Source organism: Phascolarctos cinereus, unplaced genomic scaffold (assembly GCF_003287225.1).
Source record: "Phascolarctos cinereus isolate Bilbo 61053 unplaced genomic scaffold, phaCin_HiC Scaffold_2;HRSCAF=192, whole genome shotgun sequence".
Classification (NCBI taxonomy): domain Eukaryota; kingdom Metazoa; phylum Chordata; class Mammalia; order Diprotodontia; family Phascolarctidae; genus Phascolarctos; species Phascolarctos cinereus.
Genome location: NW_027555625.1, coordinates 112753865 through 112771782, shown reverse-complemented (window position 1 = coordinate 112771782; position 17918 = coordinate 112753865). Strand labels below are relative to the sequence as shown.

General features: G+C 36.6%; 1 protein-coding gene across 6 annotated transcripts in view; it reads left to right on the top strand.

The window, feature by feature from the left end:
* The window catches only part of WDPCP (WD repeat containing planar cell polarity effector), a 361091-nt gene that overhangs the window by 221285 nt on the left and 121888 nt on the right, over positions 1-17918 (top strand). For all 6 annotated transcript variants that reach the window (XM_020985463.2, XM_020985462.2, XM_020985466.2 and 3 more), the window contains one exon: positions 15521-15584. In XM_020985463.2, coding sequence (XP_020841122.1) covers positions 15521-15584 — 64 coding nt within the window. The remainder of the gene's footprint in view (positions 1-15520; positions 15585-17918) is intronic.

The following is a 17918-nucleotide window of genomic DNA, read 5'->3' as shown; positions in this document are numbered from 1 at the left end:
AAATGATCACTAATGTGAGAAGACTGCAGCTGGAATGGAAGAAAAGCTATAGAGAATGATTGAAATAAAGGCAGGGATTTAGCAAACCAGGGTTGAGCAAAATAAGGGTGAAACAACAGGTGTTTTGGGTTCTTATCACCATTTTTAATTAACATCTGTTTTGAGCCTGAAGTATTTTAGAAGAGAATACTGGAGTGTGTCTGTGTTTAAAGATAAAGGCAGACTATTGAGAAGCAGCTAAGTAGTTAATAGGTTAGGAAAACGGAAAGGTTTTTCTGGGGAGCAAAGAAGAGCTGTTAGTTGCAGTGTACAGATACCCAAGGGAAAACCAGTATGATAAAATTGTAAGGTTAATAGACAGTGTTATGGCAATCAAATATTTTCTCATGTTGAAGAAGACGATTAAAAGAGGAAATTTAGCAAAAGGGAAAATTGAAAAAGTTAAAACAATTAAAATTTAAAAGCATTTAACTTAATAGAGCAAAATGTATCTTTAAAGGCTTTCCTAAAACAAGATGTTTCCCATACATATAATAAAATCATACAAGATTCTATGATAGATACTTTGCTGAAAAATTCATTTTAGGCATAACATCAACAGATACAGAGAGGCATATACTCCCTAAACTACATGGGTGTCTCAAAGTTATTGTAAGGGCTCTATGAATCCATATAAAATTCACAAATAAGCAAAAATGCATCCCATAAACTGAATAATGTCTTGCCCATATCAATAGATCTTTTCTCTCTTTTACAATCAAATGCCTAGAAAGGGTTATCATTACCTTTATTTCTTCACCCACTCCCACATCACCTACTGTCTACTGGATATCTCCACCAGAACATCCCATGAGTACCTGGAACTCGTTATGTCTCACATAGAACTCGTTATCTACCCCCCCAAGTCTGGCCCTTTTCCCAATTTATCTATTATGTTGAATGCATCCCAGTCACACAAATTTTCCACCTCAAAGACTCTTCCCTTTCCTAAACTACTTTAATCTGTCTATCTCAACTATCCTCCCTATTTATACATCTATAGTCACTATCTTTATTCAGGGTCTGGTCACTTTCCTACACTACTATAATACCTGGTAACTAGTCTACCTGTTTTCCATGAGTCTTCTCCCCAGTCCACCTTCCAAATAGCAGCAAAAAAAAAAAAAAATCTTAAAGTGCAAGTCTGACCACAACACTCACTTGGTGCCCAGCCACCTTTCCAGGTTTCGTTTATATAGTCCCCTTTGTTCCAGCCAAACTGCCTGACCGAATATTCCCTAGACTCATTCATTTCCATTCCCATCTCTCCGCCTCTTAGAATTGCTAGATCCCTTCACGTCTCAGATGAGATGCCACTTCCAAGGTGAACCCTTTCCTGATTTCCTGGTTGTTTATACTCTTCCCTTCTTCAAGATACCTTGTATTGCCTTAGCTAAGTATATGTTGTACCTCCCAATAGAATGTAAGCTCTTTGAGGACAGGAACTGTTTTACAATTTTTGGCATCTCTAGCTCCTAGCACAGCGCCTTATGCATTGTAACTTCTTACTAAATTTTTTGTTGTGTGAATGAGTATTGAGGTTTTCATCAGTGAAAGATGTCCTGTACAGAGTTCAAATAGAAGGATCCTCTATGCTGATGAGATTTTCTAAATACCCTTATTCAGATCTTTCACATATGAATTATATCAAGTCCCCTTGAACTATAAAAGATTCCTTGATGAAATCCATAGTCCTTCAAAGGATACTAGCCTATACATCATATTGGAAAAAATAATAAATTGAAGTAAAACACATAATTAATTGGATGGACATTTAGTCCATTGGGGTATGTGTGTATGTGTGTGTATCTTGCACAGATACTAGTGATGAGCAATGAGCTGTATCTTTCTATTAGTTAAAGAGAAAGAGGAATAGGAATAGATTGGGCTCTACTATATTCGCAAAACTGTGAAGCTTTTTTTAAATGACTTCCAACTCCTTGCTGCTATAAAAGACCATATTTTAACACCAATCTTTTCCTAGCAATGTTATATCACTCTAACTCATGGGTAACCATTAATTTCATCAATTCAGAATTGCAAGTGATCCAGCATGGAAAGTGGCATGCATGACCAGAAAAAAGAAGCAGGGATGGTTTTGCTTTCTCCTTTGAATCCCTAGCACCTGGCACAAAGCCTCTCACATAGTAGATGCTTAATACATGCTTTTTGACTGATTGTACAGACACTGTGGGGAAGCAATGAGTTGGGCCCAGAATTAACATGAGAGGGATAGTTTTGAATTATCTTTGAAAATTATGCCATATTTTTAATGACCCCAAACTTGTCCACACCAAAACAACAGTCCGTCTTCTTAGCATTAGTGTCTATCCGATGAGGCTTTGTGGTTGAAAGTCATGGAGTATTATTATTTCCAAAGAACTGAAGTTTTAGGTACCCAGAGGCAATGAAGAGGCTTGTGGGGAGCATGAATAGGCTGTGGCATATTGCCAGCAAACATTTGTGCAGGATGGAGGTATTAAGATCATCAGGGAGATGATTCGCTCTTCTAATAAGCTTGAGAAATCACCACTGGACAGTCCACAGTGCCAGAGCCAGCAAAAGTCTAACTTTCATAGTGACTTCCACAGTGCCTGGTCTTTGTGATTCTATGCCCTTTCCTTATTATAGCTACATGAAAGGATGCGATTTTACTCCCTGGAATTTTATAAGTGCAAGTAAGTAAGCATGTAGGGAGTCAGTAAGCCTTTATCTAAGCACCTACTATGTATCAGGCAGTGTACTAAGTGCTGGAATGCTGTTCTTCCTCACTCTGAGCAATGTATATGAGTTAATATTACTTGATAGAGTGTGTATATATATATATGTATATATATATAACATATATAATATATATATATGTATACACACGCACATTTGTTCAGTGCTATATTAATAAGTAAGGCCTTTGTGTATGTTACGTTTATTCCTCCTAACTATGGAATCTGAGTAAGTGTTCCACATCCCAAGGCGGGGGTGTGTGTGGAGAATATTACGTCTATAAGGGCTTTGATTCCTCATTTGAGAGAATAACCCAAGGCCATTCTCCTGGCACTTACTTGATAATTAGTATATCCCCATAAATTTTAGTTGTCTGTTGCTTTTTGCTTTAACCCCTAAAACCAGCTGAGAAGGTTTTTCCCTCTTTGCTGAAAAATAACCTCATAGATAAAGTAACTTTATTGGCCCAAGTAGCCCCAAAGCACCTGGCATCCTTCGTAGTCCCCTTTATTTTCTAACTTTGTGTCAGCCAGGGGACATTCTACTCTTGTGCTCTCGTCCATTACTGTGCTCAAAGCACAAAAATATAATATAAAGTACAATTTTAAATTTACTATACTATACTCAAAGATAGATCCAGAAGCAGAGGGAGTAGATAACACCCGAATTGCCCCATCATTTGCCATCCTAGAACTTCAAAAAGAGGGAGCATCTCTAATACTGAAAGCCCCAGAGATGGGGCTTTTCCATTTCTAGCTAGCTGTAAGAAATGGCTAACTTAGCTAACATTTATATAACGCGTACTGTATGCAAAGTACTGTGCTAAGTGCTATTCAATTATTAACTCATTTGATCTTCACAATAGGTAGGTGCTGTTATTATCCTCATTCTCCATATGGGGAAATTGAATAACTAACAATATTAATAGTAATAATAATAATAATAGCTAACATTTATATAGCACTTATTATATGCCAGGCACTTTATAGTTATTATCTTATTTGATCCTCACAACAAAACCAGGCAGTTGGTGCTATTGTTGTCTCTATTTTATAGATCCCTTTTTGTAGTTAAGAAAGCTGAGACAAACAGAGATTAAATGACTTGCCCAGGGTCATACAGCTGGTGAGTGTCTGAGGCCAGATTTGAATTCAGATCTTCTTGACTCTAGGCCTGAAAGAATATCTTTTAATAAATCTCCTTTGGACATAGATGTGCATGGATCTCCTTTTCCCCTCCCTAGTGTGGATTACCACATAATCAATCATTTGGAGAAGCAGTTGGCAGCACTTGAAATAATAGAAAACCCAAGAATCAGTGATTATCTCAATTGATATCCACGTGCAAGAGATCTAGAGGAAGGCCCCAAGGACATTTGATGTACCCTCTGTAGAAGATTTGTGGAAAATGTGGACAAGAATCACATGGGATAAGTAGGTGTGAATGGTGACCTGTAGCATTGGAGAGAGTATCCACACAGCTCCAAATATTAAAGCATCTAAGTGTGGTCAAGAAGCAGGAAGGACAAGGAAGAGTAGAAGTACCTGTACCAATGGGTTCAGGGGTCCAACAAAGCAGCCAAAATAAGGGAATGTGGGAAATATGGTGATAACTTTGCTTTTTTTTTTTTTAGTACTAAGTGGGAAGAAATGTACTAATCTTACTTTACAGGCGACGTTTTAACGTTAAACTGAGTATATTCATGTTATTTTCTCTAATAAATCTAATAAAATGAGAGCCTTCCATCACATGGTCCTTCAGTCTTGAGCAGGGTGGTATGTTAAAGATAACCTAAAGCAACTATTTGGTTTTATGCTGTCTTGTCAGTAAAGGCTTCTCAAAAAGAAAAATATGAATATTTTTAGAAAGTTGTCAGTCTAAGATTCAGGCTAAAAAATTGATATAAAATATAAAGTACAATTTTTTTAAAAAAACTATGGAAAAGTAGAATTGACTCTTGAGGTCATATTAGTGTAAAGGTACCTACAAAAATAGGTTACAAATTATATTCTCTAAAACTACTCATTAAAATGAAAACCTTTAATAGTCACAGACATACATAGAAGGATACAATTAGTGACAGGAGCTTCTTATTGTTAGAAATACGTTCTAACAAGAAAATAAACTAGGGCAATCAAACCCAGTAGCGTGTTGGTTTTTTTTTTTTTTTTTTGGTATCACCAACCACCTTGTTGGAGGCCAGTGAGGGAGGTCTGTTGTTCAGGGGTCATATGTTCAGCAATCGTCTTTTCACTGTGGGAGACACTGGCTCTGGGCTCTCCTCTTTGCTTTGGAACCCAGATTAAATCAAGGACATTGAACCATACTCAGACCTCCAGCTGCTGTCTTTTCATGTGCAACTTTCTATGATTCTCCAAATTTATTCATCTCAAAATATAATTAAACATCTGCTCAGTTCTTATGCAGCTGAGCTGTTGAGTTTCAGTACTTAACAAAGGTAACATCAGTAAACAATGAAAATACTTTCTCACCTTGTGTTTTTGAAGCACATTTTGTCCAAAGAGCCTAATGCTTTACATTTGTTTCCACAGTGTTTATTTTTTTTTTAAACTAATCCCCTGAGTTTAGTAGGGGAAGGTATTATTAATCTCATTTTGTAGATAAGAATGGGAGGCAAAGACAAGTGATTTTTACAAGATCACATAGAAAATCAGTGGCAAAATCCATGTCTCCTGACATCTAGTCCTTTCCACTAAGGTATATATGAATTGCCATATACTGAGGGAGAAGGTGGTAAACACTCTTAAGTCTTACTGTTCACATAAAAGCTATTTAGTGCCTTTCTAGTTGATATTGGAAAAATCTGCAAGCCTGAAACTTGTGTAGGATCATTCTCACCTTGTCCTAAATTTTTGTTGCTTTATCCATAAAAACTGTGAATGATTATGGAATTAAATAATCAGGCATGCCAATATCTGATACCTTATAGCTTAATAATTTTTAAAAATTTAATGAAGGTAGGCTTCTGCAGGCACAGTCATTTGAATTCACAGTTCAAAATGTTATTTTATTATGTAACCCAGTTACATAATAAAACACCAAATTCTCTGTAGTGCCTTTCCTTTTTTCAAGTGTTTTTGCCATGCTGTCACCTACCTTGTCCCTCCCCCCAAACCCTCTGCCAACTTCTAGGAGAACACTGGAGTACCATTCAAGCCTTTACACGCCACAGGGATCCAATTTAAAGCCAAAATAGGGAAGGCTCAGACAGTGTCCCCTCCTTTGCAGTTAAAATACGACCCTCTGTCCAAGCACATCTTCCACTATGCTATAAATATAAGTAGGATTTACAGAAAATGGAGAGCGAGACCACTCAAATGCTCAAAAAAAGAGGCTTGCTTGGGATGGTCATGACCAGTGGGGGAAGAAGTTGTTTGTACTCCCTCAAATTACAGAGAAAGCCTTGAAAATCTCAAGGTGTCTTCCTTGTATTACATGTATGTTTGCAACATAGTCATCATGTGAGAAAACAAAACATAGCAGAAGGTTACTTTTCTTTCAAAAATAGAGTGTTTTCTGAATGTGACCTTACCTATATGTAGCAGAACATGACCCTGCTGTTCTCATGTTAGTATGCACATATGCACCCTAGGACACCAGGGCAGGAGCACCAGATTATACCAGAAGCATACGAATTATACATTATTTTTTTTTTTACTGAACTCCCCCAAATCTCACCCCTTTTCCACCTCAAATATGAATTTTTTTTTTACTTACAAAAAGGCCAAACATATTCATTCCTAGGCCAAACGGCTTTAAAACTTCAAAAGCAATGATTTTTATTTAGGATTTAAGATTAAACACTTAAAAAATAAAAGGGAAGCTTCTTGAGATTTCTCTCTGCAATGAAAATGTCAGTGCAGATTTCATCATAGCAAATTTATTCATGTATTCATAATAATAGGTGACATTTCTGTAGTACTTTCAGGTTTACTAAATTCTTTACATACGCTATTGTATTTGTTCGTCATAGCAACCCTGTGGGGTCATTACCATAGGTATTATATGATGTGTGCACCTTGACAATAGGGATTATTTCGTTCTTTGTGTTTGTAACTCTAGTGCCTAGCACATTTTAGACACTCAAATATCAATTGATTATTTCTATTTTGTTGATAAAAAAGTTGAATTTCAGAGAAAATGAGTGATTTAAATAATTGGAGCTTATGACTCAAGTCTCTGGACTCCATGTGCAATGATTCTTTTTGCTATACCACATTTCCTTTCAATTCATAGATTGGCAGAACTGGGAGACTTTAGAAATCATCTTTACCAACCCTGTTATTTTACAGATGAGGGGACCTGAAGCAACCTCATCCCTTACAATGCTCTCTAGAGTTGACTGCTCCCCTCATTCTCCCCTACTGTGGTGGGCCAGCAGGTGTCACCATATTTATTCTTTGCTCTTCACGGCCATTTCCATACCTTTCCTCTACTCGTCATTCAGCAGTTTCTTCCCCTTTAAATTTTTCTTCGTCTGTGTTTTATCGACATATCCAGATCCTTATTGTGGACATTAAGGATCTCTAGATAACTGCCCCTTATTTCTGAAGAAAGTTAATGCTTACTATAGTCATAATGTTCCCTTCCATTCTAAATCCCATCCTTGTTCTAGTAAGTTCAAAATTCACATTGATTTCCCCTTCGATACCCTGGCTCAGCTTCCATGACACACATCTCCACTTCACCTCAGCTGCCCATGGAGATGATCATACCTTAGACATCCATCTTTGACCGTCTCTTTCATGCTTCTGACGGTGCCTGTTCCAAACTTTCTTCTCCCTGTTGGTGTCCCCACTGATGTGCTCAGCTCTTATCGCCAGTTTCATTTTCTTCCTGCTTTGCTGAATAAAACCAAGACCATCCATTATGTCTCATCTCTCATCTCCCTAACTTCACACCTCAAACCCTTCCTACATTTTCACCCATTCCCTTCTTTCCTCTAATTTCAGAGGATGAAGTGGCTGCCGAAAAGCTGACCCTTCTACTCGTGTTCTTCATCATATTTCACACTATTTTCTTCAGAAGCTTGTCTTAGCAATCAGTTGTCCATGTTATGGTATGCTTTAGAACGTAAACTCTTAAAAGATACAGACCAGTCTGTCCAACTTGGTCTGTTCAGAATTCAGCATAGCACCATGTACGTGTGAGATTAAAGAAGGAGCGTGTTGTTTCTTAACCAAAACCATTGGGAGAAGTATGGATGCACAGAACCAAACTATGGAAGCATCTAAGTATTGACGAGAATCAGACAGGACAAGGAAAAATAAAGAGAGCTGGCGTCAATGGGTCCCGTCAAAGTAACCAAAATAAGTGAATTTGTCGAATAGACATAACTTTGCTGTTGTGGTATTGGTTAGTCATTCCATTGTGTTCACCTCATGACCTCATGGACTCTAATGTCTGTAAGGTTTGCTTGGCAAGGATACTGGAGTGTTTTGCCATTTTCCTTTCCAGTAGATTAAGACAAACAGAGGTTAAGTGACTTGCCCAGAGTCATAAAGGTAATAAGTGTCTGAGGCTGGATTTGAACCAGGTCTCCCTGACTCCAGACTTAGTGCTCTATTCACTGAGCCAGCTAGCTGCCCTCAACTCTTTTTTAGTATTGTCATTTGGGAGTGGGGAATGGAAACCCTACTAATGTTATTTTACACATGACATTTTAATTATAATGATATGTTAACATAAAACTCAGGATATTCACCTTCTTAAACTTCCTGTAATAAATCTGTATGTGCATTACAACAAAACAACATCTTCCATCATCTGTCATGTGATCTCTCAATCCTGATTATGATACAGTGACATACTAAGCAATTGTTTGGCTTTAATATTGCATCGTCCTTAAAGGCTTGGCTCTCAAAAATGTCTCGTGTTACTTGTAAAAAAATGAAAAAAATATGTCTTTGGGGTTATTTGTAGTTGTCATTGGCAATATAAGACTATTTTTGTGCCTTGGTATCCAACCATGCATAAATTCATGCTCAAGAGTTTGAAGCTTTGGGCAGTGTATTTTTTTTTATCTACTGAAGTACCACTTAGTATATGTGTTATGCAGTTCTTAATATTCACACTGGGTATATTGCTGTAAACATGTCTCCTAAAAATATGTGCAATTAGCTGGCCTGCCAACCTTCCATATTCAATACATTCAAAACTAAAATTCCTATTTTCCCTCCCCAAACTAGCCCTTCTTCCTGGATTCCCTATTTTTCTTTATGCTGTTTCCCTTCTTCAGTTGTGAAATCTTGGAGTCCTCTTTGAATGCTCCAGTTCTCTTCTCATCTCAATCTCCGACCTTTTCCATGTATGTATAATTAATTCTGCCTTTCTCCTTGTTCCCACAGCCATCACCCTAACTCAGGACCATCTTACCTCTTGCTTGGAATAACATAATCGTTTCCAAATTTATCTCCCTGCCTTCAGTTTTATCCTGCTCCCAAATCCATTTTTCAACCCAAAGGAATCCTTTTAAAGTGCATCTCTGATCTGATTGTGTCATTCTCCTGCTGAAAAGTCTTTAATTGATCTACACTGTCAATCAAATCAAGGATATACTTAGTAGGTCCTTCATAAATATTGACTGGGTATAGGATTCAATTTGTTCTGCAAAGCTCTGGAGGCAGATTTCTACTCCAGATGAAGAAAGCTTTCTTAAGAATTGCTGTTGCTTAGTTGTTTTCAGTTGTGTAGGGCTCTTTGTGACCCCTTTTGGGGTTTTATTGGCCAAGTACTGGAATGGTTTGCCATTTCCTTCTCCAGATCATTTTACAGATGAGCAAACTGAGGCAAACAGGATTAAGTGACTTGCCCAGGGTCACACAGATAGTGTCTGAGGTCAGATTTGAACTCGGGTCTTCCTGACTCAAGGCCCCAGTATTCTATCTACTGTGCCTCCTACTTGCTCCTTCCTAAGAATTAGAGCTGCCTAAAAGTCAAATAGGCTGATGATTTATTGGTGGTATTGAGGCAACATGGCATAGTAGAAGGAGTTCTGGACTTGGAATCAGGAACTGTGTGCCACGCACACAGTTTAACCTCTCAGTGCCTCAGTGTCCTCATCTGTAAAATGGAGATCATAATACTTGCACTACTTACATCACAGGATAATTTTGGGGAAAGAGTTTTGTAGACCTTAAAGTGCTATGTAAATGTAAGTTATTGTTATCTTCTTGTTATTTTCAGTCAGTCAATAAACAGTTATTAAGCACCCACTCTGTTCCAGGCACTGCACTAAGCAATGGACATACAAATATGAAAAAGAAAGGTAGTCCCTGCCTTTAAGGAATTTACAGTCTAATGGAGAAAGAACACACAAAAAGAGGCTGAAAAGTGAAGAAGGGAGAGTAAAGGTACTCAATATGGGGGCAAGATGGAGTCCAATCCAAAAGGCATACAGCTAGATGGGAAATGAAGACATGACTAGTCTGAGAGCCCTCCCTAAGCAGAGGTTTTGGGAAGAGTCCTTTGCTCTGCCCTCCAGCTCTCTAATCAGAGTCAGAATCCAAACAGATTTTTGACAGGCCAAAACATTGGGCTCACTCTAATAAAATGAAGTGTAATTAATTTGAAATTGACTTCCTAGAATAAGAAACTGATAGTTCAATTGTACACTCTCCCCTATTCAGACCATATGCAGTTCTAGTTACCCAAAGTTAGGGACAACATTGTTAAAAAGGAGAATGTCTAGACAACAGCCACCCACATAGTGAAGGGCCTCTAGTCTATGTCATCTATGGATTAGTTGAAGAGACTGAGAGTGTTTAACCTAGAGAAGAAAAGACACAGGGGAAGCCTTATAGCTGTTGTTAAATGCCTGAAAAGCAGTGATGTGGAAAAAGTTTGACCCCAGAAGGCTGGCCTAGAAAAGATGGCTAGAAATCGTAAAGAGGCAAATTGAAGCTTGGTATTCAGAAAAAAGTTCCTAACAATTAGATCTATTCAAAATGGGAAGAGATTGCCATAAGGGGTAGTGGGTTCTCCCCTCCTTGGAGGTCTTCAAGTGAAGGCTGGATGACCACTTGGCAGCTATATCATAAAAGGATTTTATGGACTACAGGCAGACCTTGGAGATATTGTAGGTTCAGTTCCAGACCACTGCTGTAAAGCAAATATTGCAATAAAGTGAGTCTTAAATGAATTTTTTAGTTTCCCAGTGCATATAAAAGTTAAATTTACACTATACTGTAGTCTATTAAGTGTGCAATAGTATTATGTAAAAAAAAAAAGTAGTGTACATACCTTAATTTAAAAATGCTTTCTTGATAAAAAAAAAAGAATGCTAACCATTATCTGAGCCTTCAGCAAGTCATTATCTTTTTTGCTAGTGGATGGTCTTGCTTCAGTCTGATAGCTGCTGATTAATCAGAGTGGTCAGTTGCTGAAGTTTGGGGTGGCAGTGGCAATTTCTTGAAATAAGGTAATGAAAGTTTGATCCATTGATTGATTCTTCCTTTCGCTTGAACATTAAGAGGCCATTGTAGGTTATTAATTAGCCAACTTCAATATTTTTGTGTCTCAGGGAGTAGGCAGGCCTGAGGAGAGGGAGAGAGATGGGGAACAGCTAGTTGGTATAACAGTCAGAACACACACAACACTTATTGATTAGGTTTGCCATCATATATGGGCATGATTTGTGGTGTCCCAAAACAATTGCAATAGTGACATCAAAGATCACCTATTACAAATCACCACAACAGATATAGCAATAATGAAAAAGTATGAAATATTGCAAAAATTACCAAAATGTGACACAGAGACACAAAGTGAACACATGCTATTGGAAAAATGGCACCGATAGACTTGCTCAATACAGGTTTGCCCCGAATCTTCAATTTGTAAAAAACATATTATCTGTGAAGCATAGTAAAGTGAAGCACAATAAAATGAGATAAGCTTGTACAGATTGGACCAATCAGTAGTTTTTGAAATTTTTTTGTGTCATGGACCCCTTTAGTAGTCTGGTGATATCTATGGACCCCTTTTCAGAATAATATTTTAAAATAATTGAAGGAAATGCTAAATTTCAGTTAGAGGTTAGTGAAAATATAGATGTAATTTTTTCCCATCAAAATTTCTATCATTATTCCCCTGAAATCTACCGATGGACCCCTCAGGTGTCTGTGAGCCCAAGGTCAAGAAGTACTGCCCTTTCAGATCCTAAGTTCCTGTTTAAGTATGTATTATAATAAATGGCTTCTGAGGTAATGTTCAGATCTGAGAGTTCATGATTTATGAATGAATGTGCTGCCTGCAAAAAAAAATGTTTAATGCCAAAAAGAGACACTTTGGGTTTGTCTCCAAAGAAAGCAAGTTGTCTAACATTAGGCAGATTTATTGATTTGAAAATTTTTAATGCTCAAATGGATCTGTGATATCATGGACTAGATATACCTCCAGTGATGCAAATTGCAACCCACCTCTGCCCACCCATCTCACTGTTTGTGGAATCTTGAGATAAAAAAGAAAAACTTAACACACCTCATTGAGGATCATACAAATTACATTTTTCAAATCCCCATTTTAGCAAACTACTGTAACCTGATTTATACATGAATATTTCCCATAATTGAACTGAAATATATTCTCCCGTAACTTCCCCCTGCCTAGTTCTGACACTCTTACTAGCTCCTCTTCTAGCTTGGTAAAGATGAGATGTATTGGATTGTAACTTAGAAGCTTAGAGCACAAGATTTTGAATACAGAGGTATAGAATAGGTTAGTACAAGGTCTTTGGAACAAAAGTAGGAAGTCTTGTGGTTTCAGTTCCTCATTACCCATTGAGCTATGGGTAGTCCTCAGGCACATCAATCCTTCTTGCTCCCCATTTTAAGTTTCTTTTTCTGCAAAAAGCAAAGAGATCACTCTTGTTCCCTTCCTATTTCATTGGGATATTGTGAGGACATGTGTTAACGAACTTTGCAAACAACAAAATATGTAAAAACAATCAATTTTTGTTTTTTCACATAAAGTTTATTCAAATGTTTGTGAGAAAAGTCTAGATTAGAAAAAAAACCTGCAAAGATACAAAGGTTAAAAAAAATTAGAGGGAGGAAGGGGAAACATTTATAAGTGATATTCAAGATCTTAGGAATCCTTATCTTCCTTCAAAGCTTATCTCAGGTGTCACCACCTCCTGCTAAGCCTTTTCTGACCCATTTCCCTGATTGCTAATGCTCTGGCTCCTCAAATTACCTTGTATTTACTTGTTGGTTTATTTTTGGTCTCTGCCAGTCCAATTCAGGCTTCTTGAGGCCAGAGATTATTCTGGTTTAGGATTTGTATCCCTAGTGCTGGCTAGCATCGTGCCTTGCACATCGTAGGTAGCTATTTCTAAATGTTGAATTGAATTAACTGACCACTGCCTACTTTGTTGTTTAGAATCTATAGCAGGAGCTCAATAGATATTTGTTGAAGTTGAAGAGTTAGAAGACTTCATATGTTAATGATAGAACATGATTGGCAGTGGTGGGGTGGGGGGACAGGGGCCAGGAGTAGGGATAGAGAACAGAAGAAGCATCAGTAAATGAATGACCACCTATTTCTTGTGGAATTACAAGACGACAAGAAGCAGGTTGTGAAATCTACATGTGAATGTGAGGAGGATGTGAGTAAACAAAGAAAGAGAGTACTCGTTAAAACACACACACACACACACACACACACACACACACACACAACATTACCATATTCTTGATATCATATTCTCAATGATTGGGGCCAAAGGGAAAAGAGAAGGAAAATCTGTGCTACAATATCTCAAAAATTAGCAGGACAATTACATGTGAATCTAAGAATGAATCATCCATGGGCTAGTGGCAGAAAGTAATTCTATGGTCCTGACATATATAGATATATGTACATATCCATATATGTGTGTATATATACACACATATACACACACACACACATACACACACACACATATGCCATTACAGCATTTCAAATCTTTGATTTAAAATAATCTGTATACAGGAACCTCTCTGTGAGATACAAAATTAATCAGTACAACATATAGCAGTTGTTTTTTTCTCCTTCCCCCAAAAACCAGTTGCAAGTGTTGCATCCTCTCCTACTTTTTATTTCCAGTGCCACCATGTGTATTTCCTCTTCTTTGGACTTGGCAATAACTTCTTAATTCATCTCCCTGCTTTTCCTCCCAGTTTTTCTTCCCCTCTAATTCATTATTCAATTCAAATTAATATCCAGAGAACACCCTACCACTAGTATAGATTCAAGAGTGGCAATCAGCCTATTAGAAAAGAAACCATGCCTAGCTCCTGGAAACCAATATATCTCCTCTGCTTTATACACTTTCCTACAGGGCGGGTAGCCAAAGATAAGGAGAAATGAGTGACCACCAACCAAAGCCACTTTAAAGACATATTCATTTGCTAGAGATAATCTTGGGCCCTCTTTTCCCCCTCCCCCACATTTTTTAAAAGTCCTAGTCAGGGGAGCTGATAGATATGTAGTATTAACTATTATATTGGTCAGCAAATATTGTTCGTTTCCCCAAAATTGTTTCAACTATTTCAGCAATAAAATATTTGCAAGCATAGTTAGTTTATAGAAAGAGAGAATACATTAAATACAAACAGATTTTTTTCACATTTTTTTCTTTTTGTAATTTGGAATCAGCATTATTTTGTTTACCTCCAAATTCCCTTATATGCTACCCAGGAAAATCTAGAGTCTCTTAGTTATTAACTAGCTTGTTTCTATAATCAGAATCACTGCCAATTATATCTGTGTAAATCCCAGTACTCAGGCAATATGAAAGGGCCCTTTTGTTCAGGAAGCTTGTGCAGGAAGGACTTTCACTACAAGCTTTTCCTTTGAGAGCTGTCCAACTCTCTGTAAGGATTACCAGGTTATCTTTATGTTCTCAGTAATATTAACCCAAAGTAAAGTAAGACCTTTTAAAAATTATTTTTAAAATAGTTTTCATTATTTAGTTATGTAAGGGGGCAGTCAGGAAGAAACCATACTTTATTTCAAGTATTTTAGAAAACTCTAATCTTTAGGTACAACAACTTTGTAATGTTTCTGTTTAAAATTTATACAGCCAGTTTAGGTAGTAATAGAACATTTAATTCCTCAACCTTAATTGGATAAATATTATACTCATTTAATGATAATAGGCCACATTTATAAAAACACTTTGTGGTTTGTAAAACACTCCTCTTTGATGACTGTAATGATTTTGCTCACAGAACATTAACACTTAACTTATGAAAGTTAATTAACTAGAGTCCCTTATATCTTCCCTTACAAAACATAGTAAACTGAAAAACTCTTTTCAAATCATATTTAAAAAAAAGAATTTGTGATTTAACTATAATTCTGTTGTTAAGAGTCTTGTTGGAAAATACAGGGTGTCCCAAATGTCTTAATGTAGTTTTAAGCCTCAATAGCTTAGGATAATAGCTTTTAATAGTCTTTTTAAAGCTTTCATAGCTTAAAACTGCACTAAGACTTTTTAGATATCCTATATGTACCATTTGAAAGTTTTTCTTGAGAACTTCCTTGGGTTAAGTCTCTAAAATTTCAGACATAGGAGGATTTGCACAGAACCTGGAGAAGAAGCCATCTATATTTGAAAAAGAACTTTTCAAATGGTTGAAGAAGGACCAAAAAAGCCCCATAGAATATTAACTCAGAAAACAAAGCTGAATAGCTTCTTTTCTTGTGTGATGCTGTCTTAGCTACTAACCTAATAGTTTCCTTTTTCTTATAGGTACCAGAGATTTGAAAAGGCCTTTCTCCTAGCTGTTGATATTGGTGCTCGGGACCTGTTTATGGTGAGTCATTGCTAGAGACAAGTGTGTGTCTTCAACTCTCAGGCTGAGTTAGTTGTCAGCTTTTGTGGCCATTACAAAGGATTAGTGTCATTTGCAGCCTTAGACACGTGGTGGGAAAAGCATTATTCTTCTTGGCTTGTACCTTTGCCATCATGAAACTGGTCAATAGCTATCTAGTTATCTCTTGACTTGTTGACATTTTTCTTACCATGGCCAGAGGGCTGTTTAATGTTTTTTAGGAATTAATTTATAGTCCTTGAACTTTTCTCCTCATGTGCCTCGATGTGGGTAGGTGACACCTTTCTATCTAATAAGCTTAACTGTTTCTAAATCCATTCCCTTAAGACTTACAGTTGCAGAGGCCAAGACACACATGCAGACCATGTCCTGGGGATCTTGAATTGCTCTTAGTTTGTTCCTTAGGTTTCGGTGAAAAGTGACAAATTATGAAAGCTTCCAGAAGTACTTTTAGTCACAAAGCTGCAAGGTAGACCCATGGGACTTTTGATTTCCTGCACTCACTGGACCTCCCATTTAATTAGCTACAGAAGTAAAATTAACCAGCTCTTTTAAAGGTTCTATGTTCAGGCTCCACATGGGGCTCTTGTTTTATTAGCCCTTGCACCACAATGTCACAGTGAGGTCAGAGGGACAAAGACAACTGCTTTCCTAATTTCACAGCATGTTGCTGCTCTGTAGCCCATTTCATTGTTTTCAAAGAAACAATAAGGAAAAGCTCATTTAAAAAAAAAGAAAAAAAACATATGATAAGCCCTTTTGTTTGGTTCTTTTGCATAGTGAAGACATCCTATGGTTTAAATTAAGCTTTTGACATTAAATGTTACTATCAGATTATCTCATTGTCACTTTCCTCCAGTGCAATCTTAGTATTTAAATTCTAAGGTTTTTTTTCCAGTTATGAAAAATTCCTTTATGATTACATGAAATTTTTTACCTTCTGATATTTGTTTTATAGTTTTAAATAATCTGTTTCTGTTACATCCAATTAATTCCATATAAACTTTTCAAATACTGTACCTAAAAACTGTAATTTAAAATAGCCACATTTTAGGAAATTTAATGTATACAATCTTGAACTTCTTTATTTTCCCCTATTGCAAAGATTTTTTTTTCATCTTTTCTATTTTTAAATATAACCTTATCACTAGCCACCTCCATAACAGGAAAATAAAAGTAAAAGTACTTACTTAGTTGTTTGGTGTCTAGTGGTTAAAAATTACTCAGCCTCACAATTAGTATGGTTTTCCCCCCCTAGATACTGAATTTTTAAATTACTGGTGTTTACTCTGGTTACTGGATAGTATAATATATCAAAGTTGATTGCCAAACTTCTCTCAGACCATATCTATTTTATCTTGAAGTTTTTTCTGAGCCTGCTTTTCTCCATTGGTGTGTTCAGTCATTATTATTAGCATCCAGTGGTGACAATATTATTAATGAGAAGTCATTGAAGATTGTAACATTCTTTTTTAGAGAAGTTTTAAATGTTATTTCAAATCTCCTTTTCCTGGCACATATCAACCCAAGTATAATAACAACTAAAATACTTTAAAATTAATTGTGATACTTTAATAATAAAATCGTGTTCACTTTAGAATTGGTTTTGTTCTTTAGTCTATTGTATATGCTGAAAGTATAAGAAAATAAAAGCAACTCAAACAGTCCAAGGCATGAGGAGAGACTCTCTCTTGTGTCTTTGTCCCCTTCATAGACAAAACAGTCTTCTCAAAGGCTGATTGGACTCTTCTCTGCAGGGCACTCCTCCCATTAAAACATGTGGGTCACCTTAAATAGGTAATTAAATAGCTTCAATTTCTTTTTTGTTTTTAAAAAGTCAACAAGATTTTTACCCTCATGTAGCAGAAAGTCCCCCCATAGTTCATTGTATGAAATTTTAATTACTCATTTCAGAGGCTGCCTTATAGAAGGTGTCCAAAAGCATACTCAGTCTTTAAATGAAAATTCTAAGCACCTAAGCGTTTATATAGAGCACTTAATATGTTGTTTTCCATGTTAAAAATCTTCTACATAAAGATTTCATCATTTCTTATTGAGGTTAAATTACTGTGATTGTTTCACTTACATATGACAATGTAAGACATCAGTAAACTACTTATTGAGAATTGGTGCGTCTTCTAAATCTAAACACGTACAGATATAAAGAGGGTTAGGGATCCAAGTAGCTTGTCTGTTAGGTATGATTTGAATGACCAAGAGGCTCTCTAACCTAAAAATATCTCCCTTAATGGTTTGAATATGCCACCTATAAGATTGCAAAGAGCTACATGAAAAGGATATTACCTCCAAAAGGTC